The sequence below is a fragment of the Pholcus phalangioides genome, unplaced genomic scaffold (assembly GCF_987345545.1).
Source record: "Pholcus phalangioides strain wild (caught in Gottingen) unplaced genomic scaffold, Ppha-v1.0 ptg000004l_1, whole genome shotgun sequence".
Taxonomy (NCBI): domain Eukaryota; kingdom Metazoa; phylum Arthropoda; class Arachnida; order Araneae; family Pholcidae; genus Pholcus; species Pholcus phalangioides.
In genome coordinates, this window is record NW_028301597.1 from 32157230 (window position 1) to 32182981 (window position 25752).

Sequence of the window (25752 nt, forward strand, 5' to 3'; positions counted from 1 at the left end):
TGTCTTCCGCCCGAGGAACTGCGAATGCGTCCAGTTGAAAAAACTATCCAAGAACTGTTCAAAGGGTTTTTTTTTTTACCTTATACATTCCTTCACTACAGGAAAGACACTGCAAAAGCAATGCTACACGGGTTCATAACGGCTGCCACGGTCCACAATGGCCTCAGAGCATTTAAACTGAATACGAAAATTTTTGTTGATAAGAGACTTCCTACAAAGTTTTACAAATTGGAAACGATAACTAATTTGAGAAAAATGAGTTTGATTCAACCATTGTTTCAAAACATTCGAAAAGAAAAACGTTCAGTGATCAAAATCGATAATATAAACAGAAGTCCTGATAACAATAAAAACATTTTGTTCCACGTGATGGTATTGGTACGTCCCGTTCTTAACGAAAGTGATAACAATATCCAAATGATAACATTATCAGTGATTTCAATACGTACCGTCGACTATTATCGACATAGTATTGTTATTTGCATGCAAGTTATTCGTTTGTATTTGTATTTATGTTGCAATTTAATATAAATAACTAACAGAACTCACAAATATTTCGTCATATTTTGATTGATCTTACACTTGTCATCCACTATCATATTTCCTGTTTTTGTAGAGCGCTCTACAACACTGTCGTTATAATAACAAATATATATCTCGGAATATACTGAATTGGTGCGCAATTTCAACAAAATATCGCAAAATCGAAATTTAATTCAAAGCTCATCAAGGTTCGAACATAAACTGGTTAATCTCCAACAAGTGAGAAAAACCGATAGAAAACATGAATAATTTGTCGCAATTCTTCAGAAATTCCACCCACTTCCACGGAAAAGAATGCCATTCAATCGGCTATCAGTAGCGCAACCAATTCATATCCACAATAAATAAACGTCTTTATAGCCGTTCATTACTAATCGGTAAAATTCGAATCCCCCTGCATGCCATTGATAAATCTCGTTACACTTTTAAGAATCCCGTAATGAATGAGACCTTAGACACATACACTTGAGTCTTATAATTACGTTCTCCGCCTCTCCTGGACGGAGATAAGTTTTAAACAGAGTTTCAGAGACGCACGCTTGTGTGTGTGTGTGTGTGCTTGCATGTATGTATGTATGCGTGCATGCACGTACGTGTTTGTATATGAGAGTACGTCTTTATATGGAAATTTGTATTATGAAAAGCATATAATCCCTTCGTAAAATCCTGGAAATTACCAGAGAACTACGTTAGCATGTTGCGCTCGTTAAATTGATTGGATTTCTTCGGGGTTTTAAGCTCATATCGCTCCGTTGCTGTTGGTTGTGGGGGACGGCGGTGGCGTTGCCGTTTTGCTGCTCTTCTTCATCAAGATACGTCGTGCTGTCATTATTGGAGCTTAAAACTTCTCTCTCTCTCTCATTCTCGTGCTTGATTTCAAAAGAAGTATCGAGATTAAGGTCAAAAAGGGGGATTGGGAGGCAACAAACAGGATCAATTAACGAGCCCTGGCACAAACCTATCAGTCAGGGGGGGGGGAAGCCCCCTGAAGAGCGTTGGCACTCATTACGGCTAATGAGCGATGACGATGAGAAGCAAATTATCGAGCAGTTCGACGGCAGTGAAAAGGGGAACCGGTGGTGAGGACTCGCAATGAAAAGAAGCAAAGAGTGCACAGTGATCTTTGCGGTGAGGCGCGAGAAGATTTTGCAAAAGTCCACTTCGTTACGTATAGATAAATGAAAAGTCTAAGAACAATGGTTCGTAATTTATTTCTTTGATACTTCTTGAGCACTTTTGGGAAACTTCGTCGATCTTCAACCGGTTTTGAGCGATAAATGCCATCCCTGTGAAGATTTTATGGAGAAGATTCGTTTAGAAAATATTTCATTCGACACAAAGGAACCAGCAAAGAGATGCATGGGATATGGAAGTATTCAGATTTTTTTTTTCGAACAACTGATGACAAAGTCTGGCGTTGAACTAGTGTTAATCCTTAAAAAATATGCATTATTCAATTTAATATTTTTTTCCGAGCCAATAACACTGCTCAACAATGGGTTTTTTTTCATGTCCTTAAGGAAATTTTAATTGTTTAAGAGAATTTGGGTGGCTGCTGGTTTTCCGTGTCTGGCGTTGGTTTTGTCAGATTGGCTCTAGTATTTGAAATAAAGTGAAAAATTAAATTCCAATAGTAAAACCATAATCAGCGCATAAACCACATTGAAACTGTGTATTGTAAATAAATACGGGTGCGATAGCCCAGGTTGGTAAGGTATTCGCCTAAAGTATCGACGGATGTTCGGAGGTGTAGCGAGTTCGATACCCGGTTCGTCCTTCTCACACACCTTCCTGACACAGAGCTATGACAGAAACGGTAACATGACCACGGAAAAAGATTGCTACCGCAGCGAGTCACGCGTCGAGGGGGTTAGAGCACCAACACCTCAGTGAGTATCAAAAAGACTGCCGTTCGGAATCGACAATACATTGTAGGACCCGGTCTAATTGACCCTCGTGTGCAGAAAATAAGCGTGGTGCGACAAAAAATACAAATGATCAAGTGACAGGGGTTACAGCATTTCAACTTTTAACAATTCCGTCTGTAATAAAGTTGATTACCGCACACAAACTTTTGTATTTCCTGAGTAGTCGGATAAGCCTATGCCTATCCTATGAAGTCGTCCAGGACAAGGGCCCAACTGTCCATCGAACTCTGTACGCCTATGTTCTGGATGATTGAATATTTGTATCTCTTTAAGTAAGTCTGTTACTCTCTGTGGTCGCCACAATGTGGTGGGACTTTTTAACGGGGGAATCTGTTGGTATTCCCACGCTTTAGAGTGGGGAACCACAGAAAACGACCACTACTACGACTGTGTCGTCTTCGGGGTTCGAATACGTATCCGCGCGATGCGAGTCATTCACTGGGACCCACACGACCGCTCAGCGGCCAGCTATTCCTCACTGAACAGGGAATGGCGACATATGCTAAAAATCTTGGCGCTATAAGCAAAGAATGATTGAAGTTGAGAAACTTTTGAGGCTGAAGCATCACGGTGTGAACAGAAAAAAAAAATGTATTGGTTGCGTAATTTTCCTAATCTTTCGCCAGCACTAATGACACTATGTCATCGAGAATTTAGTGCTGCCATTTATCTGCCAAATTAGAAACCACCATTACAAATAAATGAAAAAATATATATATATATTGTGAATATTTTATTCAAAATCTTTGAAAGTTACAAAATTCAAACGGTAGTTTCAAACAAAATAAATTTTTTGAAGCTCTCATATCGCAAGTTTGAAGATTTTGGTTGCTTCTTTGGCTGCCCACGTAATAATAATAATAATATAAATCCAATTTGGCACTAATCTTATTAATAATGAATAACTGGTGGTAATGAAAAGGCATTCTGTATAATTTGTGAATACGAGCCGCCTTTATCTTGAAGGTTACTCCTAAAACCAGCTTTGTAATAGAGGAGCTTATTGATATACAACAGCGTTTCTCAACCTGCAGTCCACGGTGATAGCGTAGTTGGTCCGCACAGGCAGACTTGATAATTCAATTATAACTGGATGGAAAATTATTCAATTTTTTTAACTGATATTCTAGTACCATCCGTTTCGATTCACAAGTAAAAATTGTATAATTGTATAAACATACAGCAAGGTTTACTTGACAATGTGAGATTAATATTTGTGTTTATACCCAAAATTATCGTAAGTCATAAAAACGCTCTTTATTAATGATTTTAGTGGATATTATAAATTTAAATTGCATCAATAAAAAAACGGGACATATGTATAAAAAGATATCCAGAACTAAAAATACAGAAACCTAAATACGGGATGCAAGTGATCCATCGAATTCTTTCAGGCATTTTAATGATCCTTGGGTTCCAGAAAGGTTAAGAAACACTGATAACACTGGTTAACAAACACTGATAACACTGGTTAACAAACACTGATAACACTGGTTAACAAACACTGATAACACTGGTTAAGAAACACTGATAACACTGGTTAAGAAACACTGATAACACTGGTTAACAAACACTGATAACACTGGTTAACAAACACTGATAACACTGGTTAAGAAACACTGATAACACTGGTTAAGGAACACTGATATCAAGATAAGAAATAAGGTCCTAGATAAATAAATGTCCATTCCGACCCACCATGAATCGGGCATAAATAAATGAATTGAAAGAAATCTCACTGATATTTTCCCGCTGTCTTTGTGAGACCTCGAATATTTCCCTCGATGTTATTCCCTAAAAATATAAATTATTGAAAGAAAATGTATCATTTTTATCCAGTACGGGCAATATCCCGCATTTACTTCCATTCACACAACACATTTCGAAAATTCAAACGGCATTTCGGTTTCGGTTCAGCGATACCACACGTCGACGAGAAGAATTCTAATTGCTCTTCATGTTAATGTTTAATACTAGTCTCGGCGAAGGTTATTTCCTATGCTTTATCTCTCTCTTCTGTTTTTTCGTATGCTTTGATTCTATTTTTCTTTTCCCATCCATAATGTGAGGAGCTCATTCGTATGCAAAGCATGAAGCCCATCGACGTTTTCCCCGAGACCTTTTGCGGTTTTAGTTAACGACGTCCTCGCGCTCTCATCACGCTGGGGAGTTGTTAACATATTCAACATGCCTCGTTTAATTTTCTTTAATTCGCGGAGTTCGCTTCATTTCGTTCGGATGTTTGTCACTGTTCGCAAAGAATTCGTTTCACATTAATTTCCGTAGGAATAAATAACCTTTTCGTTGAGCGATACCCTGGGGGAAATGATTCCAACACGACATCCTCCCTCGCCCGGCTTCCCACTACGTCGCTTACCTTTTGTACTATTATTATCATGATTATTATTATGCTTCAATGACCTGGTAACTCATTTGGTTTTCCTCTTTGTATGCAAATCGTATGATTTCACTTTGACGAAAATTCGGTAATTACGCCATTGAGTATTACAAAATCAACTTCATGTTTCACGGACGCATTTTGAACGCGTTATCATCACAAAAAACATTGTTTTTGATTTTTCTGTTTGGATATGGAGTATTTTTGGAATCAGGATATTTTTATTGAAATTCCATTTTCTGCTGATATTAGAATATTCAATACACAAAAAATTCAACAGTTATTTTCTAAAATTCTCTTGTAATCACATTCATGCAATAAACATTAATGTTAAATGATGTTAATTCAATAAGGTTAATTTATAGTAAGTAATTGATAAAGTTTTTATTTGAATGGTAAAATTGCTATTTGGTTTTTCACATGTTTATAGAATACGCAGCCAAACGCCAAAAATCGCGTTTGGCTGAGTACTGAGTTCTAGTCACTCATGCTCGTGGAATACCTCCATCTCCTAATCCGATAATGCATACTTTATGCTCGTAGGCATACTCATGAGTATGTGATCGGGACTCTAGAAATTGGAGGGAATGAAAAATAATGTGTTTAAGTGGTTTTTTTCTCAATGAGATACATCTATTCACACACAATAAAACTCCCTTTACCATTTACGTCCAAATTATTTGTATTTTATGAAACAATTTCATAAAATGCCTCCAAAGTTTTTTATCCATCGATTTAGTTTTTCTTTTACCGAGTGGGTAGACGTGTTTGGGATCTTTTAACATTCACTTTGCTTTTTGCGGACTGCCGTATCACCAGCAAAGTTATTCGAGTACACAATGTTTTTAGTAAAATATGGAAAAGGGATATACCTTTTGTGGTTGTTCGTGTTGAACATCTTGAGCTATCAAAACATACATCAACTTTATGTCCAACGTGAATAAGATAGCTATTAATACGCTTAAATTATCGACGTTTGGGTTCACCCAAAATTCCAAAACGAACACGGCTAAGTCGTGTCACTAACATAGCCGTGTTCGTTTTGGAATTTTGGGTAAACCCAAACGTCGATTATTTAATCGTATTATCAAACCCAAAAGGTAATCCATTTCTATGATAGCTATTCTAAACATATTTCCAATTTATCGATCAATTAAGTGACCCTTGACCTTTTTCCAATGTTCACCAACTCCTGTAGTGTCGCTATAAGGGCATACAATAACTCACCACCGATCTAATTGGGTCGTATGTCTTTCATACTTCCGTCGTCGTGACGGATAAAGAGTAGTCCGCGCGGCGAAGGCATATTCAGGCGAAAACTGTCGCTGGTCCGATACGGAGGGGAATTTTCTTTGTCGTTCCCTGGGATCGAACCCGTGAACCGGTCGGTTGCGTACATGGTGGTAGACTAACATCTTACCTCTGCACCACTCGCAACCTCCAAGAGTGTAATCAATAGGCGTCTAATTGTAAAATATTTTTTTCCTACGCTATAAATATCAATGCTTTCCATGACAAAATGGCATGAAAGACATAACATGAAAATTTTTGCATATGAGCCATTCGGAACTTCTATCAATATCCATCAAATATTACAAAATTGCAATTTCCTTTCACGTAGAGTTATTTTCGACATCAGCTAAAAATTGCCATCAAACAAACAGACAAAAAAACAGCGTCTCTCATTCATGTGAAAAAGTGATAGTGATAGATATGATTATCTCCCCCCCCCCCCAATCCGATATCGATACGTAGTATACAAATATCTTCCCTGATAATACAACGTCATCGCTTACTACGCGCGCCGAAACGCAAAACACATAAAAATTTTATAGTACGCTATTGACTCATCAATCGCCGCATAAAATTTTCAAAACACGTCATTTCTCTCGCATAACGGATAACTATACCAATAACCATTCTTCAGGAGACAGATATAATAACAACCAATATACATATACACATATTATATCGCATAAAAATACATTCGAAACAGCATAGACATATATACATCCGTCCGTTACATTATGATATTATTCATAAATATTCGAACGAGCCTCCGGAATATTTCGTTACACATACTTTCCGATGATACAGTACCAGTTCCGGGATTGCTTCCGCGATTACGTAAAAGCACACAGAGTGTATATATGTACATATATATTGGTACATGGTAGGGAGCAAGGATAGAGAATCGATGATACTGCCTAGGGAACTGCCGTGGTAACACTGTGCTAGTAGCATAGAGGTTGGATGGCTGAAGAAGGACACGGGAGAATAGAAAAGAGGATGTCTGATAGGAAAGCGATGCATTTGTTATTCAATCCAGTGCAATTAGGAGTTGTGTTCAGTGAGTACGCAAGTGCCTATTTTTTTTATGTTTCTTTTGACATACTTGTCTCGGTTGGAAGAGTTGGATGAAGAGAAAGTGGGGAAACCGAAACCAACTTCGTTATGAATTCCCCACCAAGACTGACGGGGAGTGTTTTATTATTTTACTTGGAACCACTCTACAAATGCTCTGCTTCATCCGGATGATACCACACGTTCTTCTATCCCATTTCATCCGACATAACATTACATTATATATCGGTGTAGGTCTGTTTCTTCTTTTCCCCTTCAACATGGCGTAACGTAAGGTTTCCATTCCCTTAAGTGTACTTTAAAAATTAAACAGGACTTCCCCGTCTTCCGTCTTGATCGATTTCTCCTGAGACGAATTTCGGAACAAAGCGTTGGTTTCTCTCTCGGATAATTTATTTTTCTGTAGCGAATTACTTGCGCAATTGTATTCTTTCCTTTTGTTTTTTTCTTTGGTAACGTTTAGTTTTCAGTTAACTCTTAAGAATTGAAATTGTTATAAACGATGTGATATATTCTCCAACTAGCATTTATAAACCACGTAGTATCCATTTTTAAACTTGACTGGAGGGTTTATAGCTGATGATAAACTTTTCAAAGCTGATATCCTCTTTCTGATGTGTTTCTTTTAGAGTTGCAGTCGAATCCTGTTATAACGAACTCCAAGAGATTGGAGAAATGACTTCGTTATAACTAAATTTCGTTATAATGGAATTCCATGTTTTTGCATTGTTCCTATGTAAGCTTATCTGGGGGGGGGGGGTTAAAAAGTGTTCGTTAAAACGAGATTTTCGCTACATCGGTATTTGTTAAAACGGGATTCGACTGTATTTCTAGAACGTCAACCGTTTTCTTATGATTTCGTATATTTCCTTAACACGAGCGCGAACATTTTTTAGTATTCTCTCCTAAGCAGTCCTTATGTGTTATGTAAAGACGGGTCCAAACCATATACGCTACGTAATTTTGAGCTGTGAAAAATCAGTTTTGGAGGAGTGGTTACACAGAATCGACCATTGAAATGTGAACGATAACTCACTCGAAAGAAGTGGACTGTAAACACTTTTAATAATTTTACGATGATTTTAATTCACAAATATAACAAATGAACTCGCACGAAATCCCGATCGAGGGAATCGTTGTACAATTGACCAGCTCGAGGTCTCAACTTCTACTCACTCACACACACACACTGTCACACACACATAAAAACGCTTTTTTTTTCTCTCTCTCTCTCTCTCTCCCTGGGGACGGGAGGGGAGCTCTCATCACCTTTTGACCTCTGCTCTCTCCTTACTTTTCTTCTTCTTCTTTTTTACTATTATTATTATTACGCAGCAACATACCGCCGGGCGTTGCAATGTTCTTTGAACATTCAACCAATTGCAATTATAATGTAACAATATATAAAACTGATCGTTTCAAAACCTGAACAAATACAAATTTTAACTAAATACGCAGAATAAAGAAAATTGACACACTCAATTACATTATAAATCAACACCTGTCGATACATAATAAAGCATAATATACGATATTTACATTAATTTTCCATAGGTAAAATACACAATTTTGAAATAGGTCGCTTATATGTGCCTGAAGCCGTTTTCACAGCAACCACTCTAATCTTGTTATCCTGTTTGCCAGGATATGTTTCCGTAATTCGACCTATAGACCATTTACAAGGAGGTAAATTATCCTCTTTAACAATGACCATGTCACCTATTTTTACGTTTTCCTTTTCGAAGAACCACTTATTCCGTTGCTGTAATGTACTCAAATATTCTCGATGCCACCTTTTCCAAATGACTTGTACGAATTTCGTTGTTTGTTGCCATCGGTTAAGCCGATTTTCTGGCACCGAAGTCAACTCTGGTTCTGGAAGTGAAGTGATCGGTCTTCCAATAAGAAAATGACCAGGTGTTAGGGCCTCCAAGTCATTTGGGTCTTCTGACATGGCAGATATTGGTCTAGAATTTAGGACTCCTTCTATTTGAATCAAAACAGTAAGAAATTCTTCGTAAGTGAGCCTTGTCTGGCCGATGGTTCGTTTTAAGTGGTATTTGCAAGATTTCACTCCTGCTTCCCAGAGACCACCGAAGTTTGGTGTTCGGGGAGGAATGAATTTCCAATCTATGCCATCCGAGGATAAATAGCCAGCAAGGTCCTCATCTGGTTGAGCTACAAGGTTGTATAACTTTTTGAGCTCAACATTTGCTCCCACAAAATTTTTTGCATTATCTGAATACAACTTAACACACTTTCCTCTTCGAGAAGTGAACCTTTTAAGAGTTGCAATAAATGCAGCAGTGGTAAGATCAGTAACAATATCCAGATGGATCGCTTTCGTCACTAAACATACAAAAATACACACATATATTTTATTCAAGGTACCCTTTCTTTGATTTTTGTACTTTATAGAAAAGGGTCCACAAAAATCGACACCAGAAATGTTGAATGCAAAATCTCTCGTTACACGATCCTTAGGTAAAACACCCATAATTTGTTGAGCCGTTATAGGTTTAGCTTTAAAGCACACAATACAATCATGAACAATTTTTCTACATACACTTTTACCATTTATAACCCAAAACTTTTGTCTGAGTTGATTTAATAATGCTTGTGGCCCTAAATGCAGATACTTATTATGATAATGTACAACAATCAACTGGGTTAATCGGTGTTTTGTGGGCAATAGAATAGGAAACTTCTGATTATAGCCCAATGTACTATTACTTAATCGGCCACCAACTCTCAAGATTCCTTTTTCGTCCACAAAAGGATTCAAACTTTTTATCGGACTGTCGAAAGGGACCTTACCTTTTTCTTTCAGACCTTTGAGTTCTGGTTTGAACTCCTCACCTTGAATCAATTTCACGAGATGCAGCTCAGCATTATTGATTTCTTCAGCATTTAAAGGACTATATTTTTTCTTGTTTTTACAATTATTAAGAAACCTAAAAATGAAACTCAAAATACGAACAATCTTAATATACACATTACTAAGATTCAAAAAATCACTGATAAATGATCGAACTGAAACACTAAAAGTTTGTATATCACACATATTGTCACTCATACTGCAAATTTTGAATTCACGCTGAAAGTCATCTTGTATGACCGCTGACGGGATCGTTCTGTTTGGGTATTCACTGTCCGTAAGAAACTTCGGACCGTTCCACCATAAAACACTTTGTTCCAGTCTCTCTGGAGCTAGACCTCTGGAAATGAGATCTGCAGGATTTTCTTCGGATGAAACATGTCTCCATTGTTGCACAGTTGTTAGTTCCTGTATTGTAGCTACACGATTTGCCAAGAACGTTTTCAGAAGAAGTGGTTCTTTCTGGATCCAAGACAGCACAATCATAGAATCACTCCACAAATACACTGCTGAAACGTCGAGCTTTAGTGAAGCTTTTATACTCTTCATCAACTTAGCTAGTAACACTGCCGCGCACAGTTCCAACCGCGGAATAGTTGTACGTTTAATTGGAGCTACTCTTGATTTGCTCGAAACCATTTTTACTCTCACGCGTCCGGTAGATGAAGTAGACTTGCAATAGATAACAGCCCCGTATGCAGATTCAGAGGCATCTGCAAACCCATGAATCTCGATCGTAGTTGGCTCAGATATCAAAAGACATCTATCTATTTTTAGGTTATTTATAGACAGAAGAGATTCGATGAACTCGTGCCACTCTTGTGCCTCTTTTGCTGGAAGTGGATCATTCCAGTCAATTTTCAGAAGCCACAGTTTCTGCATGAAAATTTTTGCTTTTGATACCACAGGTCCTATCAACCCCAGTGGATCAAAAAGTCTTGCGATGGTAGATAGAACATTCCGTTTGGTGAATACTGTATTGCTGCCAGCTTTCACACTGAAAGAAAAGCAATCTTCACTTGGCTTCCAGGAAATTCCCAGAGCCTTTATTTCACTCGGGTCGGAAAAGGTATAATCACAATCTGAAAATAATTTTGGAATGAGCGCTGGATTATTTCCGCACCACTTATGCAGATTCATGCCTGCAGTATTGAGGATGCCTATCAGTTGCTGTTGAAGCTCCTTCGCTTCCAGCAAGGTTGGTGCCCCGGATAGGACGTCATCCATATAAAAATCACTGGTTAGGACAGGAGCCGCTAGAGGAAAATTGTTTCCTTCATCCTGTGCGAGTTGTTTCAAGGTTCTCATGGCGAGAAAGGGTGCGCTCACTGTCCCGTAAGTTACAGTTGACAACTCATAAATTTTTATGGGCTCGTTCTTGCCTTCCTTCCACAAAATTCTTTGAAGGCTTTTTTGACTCGGATGAATTTTTATCATTCGGTACATCTTTTCGATGTCCGCAATGAAAGCAAACTCGTGTTTCCTAAATCGAATCATTATTGAAAAAAGATCCTCTTGGATCACTCCTCCGTTATACTGAAGAGAATTCAAAGAATTGTCCCTTGTGGTAATCGTGGAAGCATTAAAAACAGTTCGTAGTTTTGTAGTCGTTTTATCAGGACGGTATACACCGTGATGGGGCATGTAATATGTGACCTTTGGCTCTGTGGTCTCATTCACCTCACTCATATGCCCAAGTTCTAGATATTCTTTGAGAAAATCTTTGTATAATGCCTGATAATTTTCGTCTCTCTCTAATCGATTCCACAGTGAGTTTAGTTGTTTTAACGCCATACTCTTGGACTCTCCAAGGCACCCGGGATCTTCCTTGAGAGGCATGGTGACTATATACTGCCCCTTATTGTCTCTCATATGAGTCTCCTCGTAATGGGTTTCACAAATTTCGTTTTCTTTTGATATTACTGGCTTTTCTCCAACACTTTCAATTTCCCAAAATTTTTGCATTGTTTTATTCAAGTTCTCTTGCTGAACTAGTCCACAATGTATTGTTTGTTTCTCTTTAGTGGATAATGCGCCACTTACAATGTACCCGAACACTGTATTTTGTAGAATTAAATCGGTGCCACTAGGAGAAATTTGTCCTGTCAATAATAGTTCATAAAATATTTCAGCTCCCAGCAATATATCTATCTGTCCTGGTTTGTTAAATTCTGGATCAGCTAAATTTACGTCCCTCACCCCCTCAATAGACACTTCTAACTTTTGGGAGGGAGTGCTATTTGTTATTTTCTCCACTATCAAGAAATCCAATTCCCTCTCATAGTTCTTTCTTCTATTAGCGAGAGAGGCTCTCACGCATCCCTTGATTGGCATTGACGCCCCGTTTAAGCAAGATACAACAAGATTTATTTTTTCTTTCTTCAACTCAAGTTTCTCTGCAAACTTTCTGGTTACAAAGTTCGACATAGAGCCCCCATCTAGCAGCGCTCTACCATTGTGGTATTGACCATCCTTATCTTGTACAAGGCATCTCGCTGTACTAAGTAAAACTGTCTTTTTTTGTTTGTTTCTCATGCAGCTGGTGGCTGTTATGGGGTTGGCATCGTGCTGTTTCGGCGTCGTTATATTGCTCGGGGGAGAATGTGTCATCCCCGTTCTTCCTGCAGTAGCAGCAACAACAGTTTCTTCTTCGCGGGGGAAGTGCAGGGTCACGTGGTGTCTTTTATTGCACTTGGGGCAAGAGAACCTTGACCTGCATTTTTTCACCCCATGGGAAGATGACAGACAATTGAAGCACAAATTATTACTTTTTACAATTTTAATTCTCTCGTCCACTGATTTGCTCCTGTAATCGGAACACTTGTACAATGCGTGAGTTTCAATTCCGCATTGTACGCATAATGAGTCTTTTGAATCCGAGAGAAACACCTTTGACACATTTTTATTATTTTTTAAGTGGAAATTTCCTCGCTGTTTTTGAAACCCACTATTGCTCTCAGTGAGAGATCTACCTCGTGAAGCAAAATATATGTCACTCTCTTTAGCTAATTCAAGCGGTCGAAACCATTTTCCTCCTTGCCTCACACTAATATGAGAAGCAGTTTCTCTATCTAATGTCTCAAACAACTTATCTGCAACAATGAGGTCTTTTAATGTGTCAAAATCTGACACTCTTCTGAGCTTCAGATAGTAATCGAAACTCGTTTTTAACCTCGACGCAAATTGCACATGTGTTTCATTATTACGATGAGCCCTTCGAAAATTCTCTAGACAAACCTGCGGTGTAGGCTCGTACTCTCGTAAAATAATTTCTTTTACCTTATCATAATTTGACAGTTCTTTATCGCTTATGTGAGACAAAACGTTGGTTGCCTTTTCACCCAACAAATTCAATAAAATTTCTGACTTAAATTTCTCTGGCACTTTTTTTGTATTAAATGCTCTTTCAAGTGATGTGAAGAAATACCCCCAACCTTCCGGCTGATTGGGTACTCTAACAGTTAGAGTTCTCACACTTTTTATGAGAGATTCAATTGTGTCTTCCTTTACTTCTGTTTTATTATGTTCAGTGCCGTCACAATTTAATTCTACTCGTACTCTAACTAACTCTAATTCTGTTTTGACGCGCTCTAATTTCATGCGTTCTAATTCAACCTCTCTTAGTTCCTCTGACTTTCTATCTGCTATTATTGTGGCTAGATAGTCTTTTACAAAGTCGGGATCTTTTACACATGCTTGATTTTGCAAAATAAGTTCTTTTAACTCACTCACCTTCGCATTCTCGATGACTACTTCTCCAAGGTCCTGAGCAACTTGGATCAAGTCCTGTTTTTTGGCTCCAGCGAACATTTTGACGATGAAAGTTACGTATTCCGAATTATTTTAGCACTACTCACAGTTCTTTCGTGGTCACTCAAGAACTCAACGAATACAAACTCGCTCCACAGACGTCTTCTCCGATTTGAACGACATTTTTCACAGTTCTTTTTCTCCGTATGAGACGGACCAGATGGACGATAACTCACTCGAAAGAAGTGGACTGTAAACACTTTTAATAATTTTACGATGATTTTAATTCACAAATATAACAAATGAACTCGCACGAAATCCCGATCGAGGGAATCGTTGTACAATTGACCAGCTCGAGGTCTCAACTTCTACTCACTCACACACACACACTGTCACACACACATAAAAACGCTTTTTTTTTCTCTCTCTCTCTCTCTCTCCCTGGGGACGGGAGGGGAGCTCTCATCACCTTTTGACCTCTGCTCTCTCCTTACTTTTCTTCTTCTTCTTTTTTACTATTATTATTATTACGCAGCAACAAAATGCGCTAGTCACGACTCAAATCGGTTTTTTCGTAGGTTGAAACTGTGGAACGCTGCGGTTGTTGGTCTGACTTAAAGACAGACATTTAACTATTGCAAGTTCTATGGACTACGTAGGTCTTCCTCCACTTTCATTGAGTACGGTATTTGTCTACGTATAATTATTTATGTTATATTATTTTTTAAACGATTTGTAGACGGCGTATTGATGCAAATAGAAAAGCCAACCTTATTTTTCTACAAAAATGGGACAAAAAACCCCACTTCAGATTTCATTATTGGCAAACACAATTTTCACATGTGGATTATACGTTGGCAAAGTATCGAAAAAGGCTCAAATTCGATCTCAAAGTATCGAAATTTGCATCTGCGGATTATACACGGGAGATTACAATATTCTTTATTGACAGAGAGAGATATACACAGACACCAGAAAATTTATCAATGCTCATTCATAATTTTGTGGTATTACGTGGTTGTAAATGATTCTTCCGTTGAAAGAAATGTTGAAAAATAATAACCGAATGAAATATTAACACTTATTTTCAATTCCGGGGATAGGATTCAAAGATAATTAAACTTTAAACAGTTTAATGAAGTGTTGTTCAACGCTTGCTATTACGATTCAGTGTTATGTGAGTACATCATGTGTAACTGCTTCTGAGGTGGGAATACATATTCTGACATGAAGATCAAACTTGAAAAAAATTATACTTGAAGAAATAATGAAACCACGGATGAACAATCGACATAAGACCAGAATGGCTTCATATAGAAATGACAATTCCTTGCATCGGTCCGGATGCTGATTATATTCGGTCAAAATTAACAAGGAAAGAAGGTCCAGACATTTAAATAAAAACGAACACAGGGATCGTCATGACTGAGAAATCATATTTTCTGAATGAGACATTCACACCAAGAGTTCTATTACTACTTTACCGGACCTTCGTAAGACAGGTTAAATTCCTACTATTGATAGGTCAGGTTTCTCTGGATTGACACGGTAGGGTGAGGCTTCTGCTTCAGGGCTTAGATTTGTATCTTTGGCATGAGCCCCACGACGGACATTAAGCGGGTGGCACCTTCCCTCGAATCGCTCTCCACTGGCACTCGACTCGGGATTTATTTCCGTTTCGCCCTACCAAGACATGAGCTGAGCAGGATTGGTGGCGTTTGATCTTCAGGTAATTACCGCATGGCCTGAGGCCTCAGGGCTGAGTCAGAGTAAGTTTAATTATCTTACTACTTTACCGCACACCAACTCCGGTTATGTGTGTACCATCCTACCCGGAGGTTGAGATGATTTTTTTATCAGATTTTGTTTCTTCACTATGGAGCCCCCCCCCCACCACCCCACCAAAAATCTCAGCCTAGTAGCGTGCTCGATGACGTAGGGAGCCATTCTTTGGCAATACATGCTTTCAAAAAAACAATAAAAATTGATTAAAAATCAAATCATTGCAAAAAAAATAGAAAACAATAATTCTGCAGTTGGTAAGCAGAGAAAAGTCTAAGTCTTGAGTATCATGCACACACAAAATTAAAATCGCGAACAAAGAAAATTTCTGCCAGGAATTATATGAAATTTCATCACTGTATTAATGAGTATCGTTGGTGTTTTCAACGAAATGAATTCATTCAGTGCACAATGCGATCGGCATCGAAAAGCTGTCTTAGGAATGTATCTTACATTGTTCATTATTTGGCTGTTAAACACTGTTTTTTCATTTAGCTCATGCGATGCCTTCGCAAATTTCTCAAGCGTATTAAAGCATATAATACTGAAGCATATTAAGTTCTCCTTGTCAGTGGAATGTCAATGAGAATAAATAGTCGTGGATTAAGGAGCTCACAAAGTCATACATAGTCAAACCACTTTTCAAAGTAACAAAACACGTGATTAGTGTTTGTCATAACCATCCCTTTTGTCCAAAATTTTTATACACATTAGCGAGAGTTCAATGCAAAAATAAGTCGTAGAAACTGAATATATACTGTTTTAAGAAGTTTTTCCAATCAAGGAAAATAACTTTTGTGTTTACTTTTCCCTACTTTCGGTCAAAATGACCGCAATCCGTCGTTCTAGGTGGGTTTGAAATTTCTGTTGTTCTAGAGCTAATGGACCTTGAATATACACTTTTATAATAACGATTATAATTCGATGTTGGAAAGTGTGATTTAAATTGCTGTATGATATGTCAGAATTCTTGTTTGGAAAAATGTTCCTATAAAGTTCGTAGAAAATTAAAAAAATCAGATGAGTCAGCATATCATTCATTTGTATCAAAATGTATCTCTCTAGATATGCTGCAATATATCGACGACAGTATAACACAGCGTGACAGGAGTGACATCCTTATTATCCGGCAAGCTGCTATTATGGAAGTGTTATTGATTTCCAAAAGGATAACCCGAAGCAAAATTCCCATTGACCAAGTGGCTCGTCTAACATTAGAAATGTTAAATAGATTCATTATCTATGCCGTCTCTCTTGAGACGGGTGGGAGGATATTGTACACATTGGAGGGTACAGCTTGTATTACTTCTCTGTTTCGTGATTCTCCTCCCATTTCCCATTTTGCCCCATAATGGGTGGAATGGATAGCCAAGAGACATGGAAACGAGTGAATCCAGATATTTCAAGCCATCAACATTTGTATATAAAATTAATATCATCACTGCATAATATCAGCTTTGCAATGTGATCATTACCTGAATGGATCATTACCCTTTGATCATGGCGGGGGGAATTGAGGATCCTCTATTTCAGGATATATGGCTCTAAATTAGTCCAATCGTATATATGCAATCCCTTATTAATATTCCTTTATTAATACACTGAAGTGAATTGCTCTAATTCTCTAGTTTATGCTGAAACGTCCATAAAATAATATCTTGTTTTGGTTGGCACGATATTATTCCATGGTTGTAGGTACTCAATTTGCCGTCACCTAGAGGTATCAATCGTCTGCTTTGTGATAAATATGGTTGAATAAGAAGGTCTCATAAGAGGTTCTGGAAATGTACATCACGAATTATAGGAACGAAGGGCGTGGAATTTTGTACTACGTAATGTGTGTCGCTACTTCAGTGATTATACACATCGCGTACATAATCACGTTCGTACATACTCAGTACGTTTGTACATAATCAGCACGTTCGTACATACTCAGTACGTTTGTACATAATCAGCACGTTCGTACAAATGACACTTTGATAGAAAACAGTACTGAACCTAAAGAACCATGTGCACACCACGATTCCCATGTTATTCGATTTCTAACCTACCCGAACAAGGATGAATGCAACTGTAAGTCACAATCTCAGACACCGCGTCCAAGAGGCGCAGTGATAAGATACTTGTCTTCTAAAATGAAGGTTGCCGTCAAGGTACATGGGTTCGAATCCAACCAAGAAAACATCAGAAAAAGTTATTTACCTGTTGAACCTGGGGCGACCACCGATAGATAGCGCCTTCATTTCCTACCCACCTCCACTAGTTGGAAATTACCATATGGCGATATATGACTGGAGTTGGTGTGCGGTAATGCAGTGTCTCAGGCACCCTCACTAGGAACATTAACGCCATCTCGAGACGGAAGAGAACATTGTAAAATATATAAATGAAATTATCGATTTGTGTTTTAGTCCTGGTAACGCGCAGAGAAAATCTAAAACGTCGCAGTCAGTTGTATGTTGCTTCTTTGAATGAACTGCCATCTGTCTTGAAGTGGCCATCATAGCAGCACCTCCTATAGATAGAAAGCCTTCGCAGTCTGCTTGTGACGTCAGTAAGTAGTCCATTTTCCCTCAGAATATTAATGGGGAAAAAATTCCCTCCTCACGTCAGTATCATCGTTGTGAGGAAAAGAAATGATCGGGTTCAGAATTGGCGATTTCTATGCCCCATATCCAATATCTGCGGTATTTGTTTGCCAATCAGGAAGATTCTACGCCAAAAGAAGAAGAAGAAACGAAATAGGATGCTGTCTTTCAAAATGTGGCAAACGTGCTAGGTAGTCCGAATGACATTTATGGCAAACAGTACAGAGGCCTTCTATCTCTAGTAGGTGCTGATCATGAATGCCACAAACCACGTTCGCAGTGATCGTGCTGTTTCTCTGCAGGAAATGAGTTGCAGGTGACTCAACAGCATGTATCTGTAAAATTAGTGAATTATTCGAAAATCGAAAATTCAGTTCGGTAAAAATAAATAAATTTTACATTTATCTTAAACAAAAGGCTGGGAAAGTGATATTGTAAATTAAATGGCTGCTCAATATGAATACAGAAAAGAGTCGTACATAATGGCGGCTCGTGATCGGATATTCTGGGGGGTGGGGGTGCGCAGATTTCAAAATATTTACTGCCAACTATTGATGAAAATGTGTAGTCAAGTACTTACAATTAGTAAAGTACGCCTATTGCACTGAATTCAAAACTGTCACTTTTGTTTTCGAATTGGTTTTTACACTATCTGTATTTATTATGCAGTGAAAAAATAATAATGCTCTATCAACGCAACATTAACGCAAATAAATTAACAACAATGAAAATCGGCAATGGTTTCCGGTAAAACGTTCATTACAGCAGTATGTGTTATAGTCACAAATCCAGCTACGGAAAAGTACAGCAGATCCGGATGTATACATGGCACTTCTCGGCGGATCGTATCTTTCAGTTCCGACAGATTGGATGGACCGGAGATCGATACAGCCGGGATTATATATCCTCATAACCAGAAGTCTGCCGCTGTCAAATTTGGTGACCGAGGAGGCCATGGGAACCTTCAACGTCTGCTAACGATTTTGTCATTTTGTAGCAGTGTGAATATAGTTTCTCCATCTTGCATAAGAGTGACGGTTGAAAGCGCATTTCTTCCACGCAAACATGGCACTACTTCCTCGCGCAGAAGCGTTAAATACCGCTGCGCATTCACCGCGCGCGTTTTACACCCATTTACTGCGCACTGCATTTCAATGAAGAAGGGTCCTATGATAAACGAACCTGTGAATCCACACCACACTGTCACTTTTGGGGGAATGCAATGGTTTCTGCGTGTACTCACGTGGATTAGACGTCACCCAGATGTGACAGTTAGGGGTATTAACGTCGCCATGAAGCTAAAAATGAGCTTCGTCTGTCCACAAGAGATCCAGATGGGATTCTGTACAATTTTGGAGAAAAAGCCCAATTCGCAAAGGCTTCCCTTCTGTACGGTATCCGCTGGTAGATAGATAATGGACCGATTACATTTACAAGTCAAATAGCAGTGAACATCCCATTGAAAGAAAAGACACAAAACATAGATCTTGTAACAACGGAAACGAAAACTGAACCCTCAATGGTATTGAATAATAAACACTCTACATGACCTACAGCTTTTCTATGTAGAAGATAGCGCGAGTATGATTCCTGGTTCACGTAAAACAACTTCACCAACAAGGCTGTATCCTTCGCACACTCAGCATCCTCGTTCACATACACGGTTTACAACGGTGAACTGCTTGTGGATTAGGAACGCAAGTTCTTTTAACCGTCTCATTTGCATATTTCCACCGAAGTCGCTCGCACCGGTGCCACCTATCGGCTGTTTTTGAGGTTTTTTTTTTTTCCTGTCTTAAAAATAATTCCCGTGACCTAGCGATGCAAACCGTTTTTTATTTCGATTATTTTTCCGGTTTTTCATGGATATTTAAAGTTTCTACGGACTTTTTGCCCACCCTGCATATTCTAACCTAAAATATACAACATATTTAGAATGTAGATGGCAGCATCAGTATCCACGGCACGTTTTCCAGCGCGGCCAAAACGAGTGTTCATGAAAACCTGTGTGCTTAAATATAACTCTCCCCCTTTTTTCCCCTTCTCTCGTGTTTCTCAGTAGTGAGGGTATCTAGTATTGGCGCAGGAGTAATACAGAGCTATTTAAATGGAAAGCTACGCCTAACTTTGACCATATAATGTATATATGCCGTGCTATATATATTTTTTAATCAGTTGCCCTCAGAAAATACCGTATATTAGGACGACCCCCCCCCCGCCTCACTTCAGGGCCATCAAAACCGCAATAAATTGGAAACCCGTGTATAAGCCAACCCCAAAAAATCCGTGCATTTGAGAGAAAAAAAAAAACTTATATTTTCAGGCAAAATGAATAGCTTACGGAAATTTACAACAGAAAATGATTCAAACTTTTTAATCCGATTCGTTTGTCTCCAAGCTCATCGTAATCCATCAGATCATCTGGGCTGTCTCATCGCCATTGTCACTTTCAAAGAGGACATCATCTTCGGTACCTTCCATCGCATTGCTTACACAACACTTTTTGAAGGATCGGCGGAAACAGAATTCCATGCCTCTTGTACCCATTGGCACATTAGGCCAATGTCAGGTTTCTTCAAGGCACCACTTTTTGTAGTTTCTTTATCATCGAAATGCATCCATTCGATCAACAAATTCCTCAAATAGTCTTAGTGAGGGTTGGTTTTCGGTGGTTCCCAATTTCAAGGTGCGAATTCGAGCCGATCTCCCCTTTAAAAAGTCTCGACACAGGTAACAGAGAGCAACAGACGTACAAACAGTACAAATGTAATTCAATCGTAACACATCACTCACTTCATTTCTGGAATATAGATGACAGCACTGAAAAAATCAAAACACAACACTACATACGCACTCAGACTATTAGGTAGACACACACAGTTACACTTTCGACACAGCTCACTAGGTAGTAAATCGCCCATAGATAGTGATAGACCTGAGTTGTGCTTGGTTTGAAAAAAAGAAAGAAAGTCTTTGAGAGGCTTGTTGACGCTCACATCTAAAGGCTGTACAATCGACGTTAGACCCCCCCCCCCCCCGATATCAAAGCCAATGATGTTTTCGGTTTCTTTGTCTTGGATTTGACATTATCAGTTCTGTGGGGGTTGAACATATCCCACACCAATAATGCTGGTTTCTCGGACACTGCTACAAAAATAACTACTGATTGCGGGGGTCAATATTTTCTCATCAAAAACTGACCCGAGTATAAGCTGACCTCCCCCATTTGAGAGGAACGAATTTTTCCCCTAAAAACTCGACTTATACATGAGTATATACGGTACTTCTGTGTTCTAATTTAGCAAATTCACTTGATAAATAAAGGGATTCAATTGGTATTGAGTTAGTACCAAATCCATTTGAAAAATTGCATTAATGACTTGAACCGTACACACCCTCTTCGTGTTTGCTGAACTGAAAATGGAAGGAGAGAAAACATTTGTTTACCCCCAGTTAAATTCCCACTGTCTGGCACAACAAACTCAATCACATGGCTCCCGCAAAGGTAAGGCTCACGGGGCTTCACTCCGGGAACCCCAGAGATGAATCTTATTTTTTCCCACACTCTTAATATATTGAGAAGAAGAGTGAGAAATCTGCTGCAAGATGTGGGGAAGATCCGTAATCAAGTCCGTGCCCATTATTTTACTGTTCTGAACCGTGAGGATAGGGAAACAATTGGGAAAGATGGTAACGAGCACTTCTTAAACGTGCTACCTGATAAACATTCTTCTGGGGCAAACGAATAGGCTACAAGCAGAAATGTATTATGTGTGCGTGAGTACATATACAGAGTTTGCACAAATGAATGCCACGATTGAAAAAAAATTCAAAATTCTCACATATAATACAGGGTGTTTTAAAAAGAATCTCATGCGATTTAAAAAAAATCATAACTATTGAGCTTTAAATCCATTTTTACCGAATAATATAGAGGAAGAAAGAGCAAAATCTCGCGTTTCACGCGCTTGCCGACAGATAGCACTAACACGTTTCCTTCGGCCGCCACTTCAGTGTTTCTCAATATTGGCTTTTCCCACAGTTAGAAATCGATTCGAATGACTTCATTTTCCATCAGGACAGGGCACCACCACACTGGAGCTTGGACGTTCGAGAACTTTTGAACAATCGCATTCCTAAACGATGGATCGGCCGTACGGGACCTGACGATTCAGTTAAACATCACTGGCCTTCAAGATTGCCGGGCCTCACAGTGTGCGATTTATTGTTATGCGGTTTTATAAAATACTACTTTTATATGCCCCCCCCCCCTTCCACGATGACATATCGTGTCATTCATTTGTGCAAACCTTGTGTACTATATCCCCTAACGCGCGTGTATTCACGTTATCACAGATTTGTTATCTCGTGTTATACTGGTGCTGCCACCCAAATTTTCCAAGTGAAAATGATTGAATGTTCATGTCAAGTTAGCACAGTTTTGACAGCGCTATCTGCGGGCGGAGAAACTTTTTCAAATGGGAGATTGGCTCAAATTTCCGGTACAAGACACTATTACATTTCAAGCGTTTACTGCAATCATAGCAACGTCAGATATTTTCACCAGTTGACTATAAATAGCAATTAGAATATACCATTAATATATTCAGTTTATCATGAAAGAATATTCAAGCTCGTACATGTTGTTTCAATCATTTCTAGACGATAATACATGCATCCGAATATATTTTTGATAAACACGAAATTCTTTGTGTAAGAGTCACTAAAAAACATAAAAAAATAACGTAATGGACTGTTTATAAAAATTTGAACACGTTATATATTACGACACTGTCTCTTCCAATGGTATCTTTTTTCTTGTCCAAGCAAAAAAGAAAAAGGAAAAGATCCTTTCTCTTTTGTATTCTCCAGTAAGAAAAACGAGACTGCCCACTGAGTTGAGTCCGATTGCAACGGCCCCAAATCTTTCTCCAAGACATACAGTGAGAGATCCAAATATATATATATATATTCCTAGAAAGCAAAAGTATCTGAACATGAAAAGAGAAATAGTGCGAAATATATGTGTTTAGTGTGTTTCGAAGCACATATGAATGAGAGGGGGTAACTTATCTCTCCCTTTTGTACATTGCTTCATTTCTGGTTTTTCTTTTTCTCCCCCGTCCGCGATTTTCTTCAGTGATAGTACTTATTTCCTACGTTCAGGACGTGGTTATATATATATGTGTGTGTTTTTTTTCTAGAACCGAAGCTATTAGCTTCACACATACACAATGCCTTATATAGCATTCGGAAGAATAGGTCTTGTGAAGCTAGAAAATGTCCTCATCTGTCCTAGACTTCTCATTCAGAAAAGCTTTTAAGCGTAAGTGCTTCTGGATTTTTTTGCCGTGGATCGGGGAGGAGAATAAAAAAAAAATATATACATTGAAGTGTTGGATGGGAAGAGGACGACATACGAGAAAACAATGTTTTCTTGGATATAGAGTATTGTGCCAAAGTGTGCCATGGCAGAGGGAGCAACTGCAAAGATACATGAAGAAAAGGAACAGACGGAAAAAGAAGAATGTCTACAGGGTATTTGGAGGGTAAAGGGGAGTTGGTATAAGTCGGAAAACATCTACGAACACAAAAGGGACATTTTGGCGATATAAGATGCAATAGGACGACGGAATTTTTTTTTTTTGCTTTTGCTCTCTAAGGAGTTGGATTTACTTCGATCAACTTGTTGATAAATGGTCTTTGACGCTATTTTCTTTTTAAAAAACAGAGGAAAAGAGAAGGTGGTATTATTTCTGAATCGCCTCCTACAGAAGGATCCGGCTCCCGAAATTAATTTTGTGTTATGGGAGTACATATCTAGATATGAGCAGAGTGTAATGTAATGTGTCTGAGATTTGAAATGCCATAGTTATATGTTCTAGTGTTGTTTTGTTGTTTCTATTCTATGTCGTAAATCATATCGGCAATTTATGTAATCGATATAGTTTTTTTCTTTCTTTTTTTGTGTGTGTGTTTACTTGAGTGCCCCTGGGTTTACTGTTTCCTTGTGAGTTATTTGATTTGATGGTCCTCCAATACTTTCTTTTTTTGATATTCTTGTGTGAGAAAACCTTTCTTGAAACTCGGTGTTCCATTGGGGTATTCCATGCCGTCAAAATAGGGCTGAATTGACTTCACCTCATTGACGATCGATTATGATGACCCATTGCAAATATATGAATATCTAGCAAGAATATCATGTTTCTTGTTGAGATGACATTTGGTTTATTATGAGATCTGGCAAAAAGTTCTTGAGTTTGAAGTCCTGTTGTTTCTTCGGTTCTTCAGTTTCGCTTGACTTTTAATGGATACACGTGAAATTTTTTCACTACTGCTTATCAAAGCCCTAACTTCGTTAAAGACATAAATAAAGCGAAGCTTTGGAAACTCCGTAATGCATTTGATGATTCGGATGATCTCCCCGTTAAAAAGTCTCGTCACAAAGAGCAACAGGCCTACAAGATTACAATTATTCAATCATTATAATTCACGCATAGTTATGAAAATCGGTGGCAGATGGCAGCACTACGCGTAACAAGCATTGCAGAAAATTTTGCACAGAAGAAAATTTCACATTTGGCTCACTACACGTGCCCACACATTCCAACATGTACCAATAGTCGAGGACATTTTCATTCAGAAATGCATTCTCCAACACATAAACACAGAAAAGTGAAATGCCGAAGAATCTTGCAAGAGTTTGAAATGGCATAACTGATACTGCAAGAGGATCTGCAAGTCCCATACGCGTATTAACAAATGTTCAAAAACTACTTGAAGCATTAACAGTGGCACGAGATCCACTATTCTGAAGCTTCTAGAGCTTATTGTATACTGTAGGTTTTAACTCGGAAATTATGTCGAAATACATTTCGGTGTTTTAAAAATTCAGTGGCATCAAGTTTGTGACTCTGGCTCATTCCAAAACATTATCCAACATGGTTTTTATTCAAATAAAATTCGAAAAATTTTCCTTCGGCGGAACACCACACCATTCCGTATTAAACTAATCATTTTGAAAAAGAAGAAGTAACGCAACTCTTATTATTTTATTCAAATACAAAATATACGTACAGATTTGAAGAAAATAACAAACGATATTATATCCTCTTTGTGTCTCTTTTATGGTTTTTTTTAGAAGCTTTCTTTAACGGATTCGTTAAAAAAAAAAAGTAGAATAAGGAGAAGCTGCAGTTGAGTAGGCATCTCGCGTGCTTTTAGAAATGGTTGAGGCCATTCTCATTCAGAAAGGAAAAAAAAAATCTTGGTAAAAAGTTCTAGAAAATTCTCCAACTCACACACATACATACATACACAGAAAAAAGACGAAATGGCAAAGAGCTTTAGCTCAACCAACCAGCAGTGGTCGTAGTAGTAGTAGTAGTCGTATTATTCGTCAGGCAACATTAAGTGACGAGGCGTTCCCTTTGGGCGCGCAAGGAGAATAGTTTAGGAAAAGTAAAAAAATAAAGGATAAACTACGGAAAAAATAGATAGTAGGTAGGACTTTAATGCAGT

General features: G+C 38.3%; 2 protein-coding genes across 3 annotated transcripts in view; one reads left to right on the forward strand and one right to left on the reverse strand.

The window, feature by feature from the left end:
* Window positions 1–25752, forward strand: part of LOC149087100 (nephrin-like) — a 277872-nt gene that overhangs the window by 78221 nt on the left and 173899 nt on the right. The gene's annotated exons all lie outside the window — the stretch shown is intronic.
* On the reverse strand, window positions 8774–13921 carry LOC149087102 (uncharacterized). Its single transcript, XM_089231906.1, has 3 exons — window positions 10296–13921; window positions 10051–10187; window positions 8774–9582 (listed from the first exon to the last, which is right to left on the reverse strand). The coding sequence occupies exons 1-3, from the start codon at window positions 13919–13921 to the stop codon at window positions 8774–8776; spliced, it is 4572 nt and encodes a 1523-aa protein (XP_089088032.1).

Excerpts from the sequence above, each read along its gene's own strand:
- LOC149087102 (XM_089231906.1), bottom strand. The coding sequence starts at position 13,921 with ATGTTCGCTGGAGCCAAAAAACAGGACTTGATCCAAGTTGCTCAGGAC. Across the intron at positions 10,188-10,295 it reads TGCAGTATGAGTGACAATAT|GTTTCTTAATAATTGTAAAA; the intron begins GTGTGATATACA and ends TTTCATTTTTAG. Across the intron at positions 9,583-10,050 it reads CAAAGGTCTGAAAGAAAAAG|TGACGAAAGCGATCCATCTG; the intron begins GTAAGGTCCCTT and ends TTGTATGTTTAG.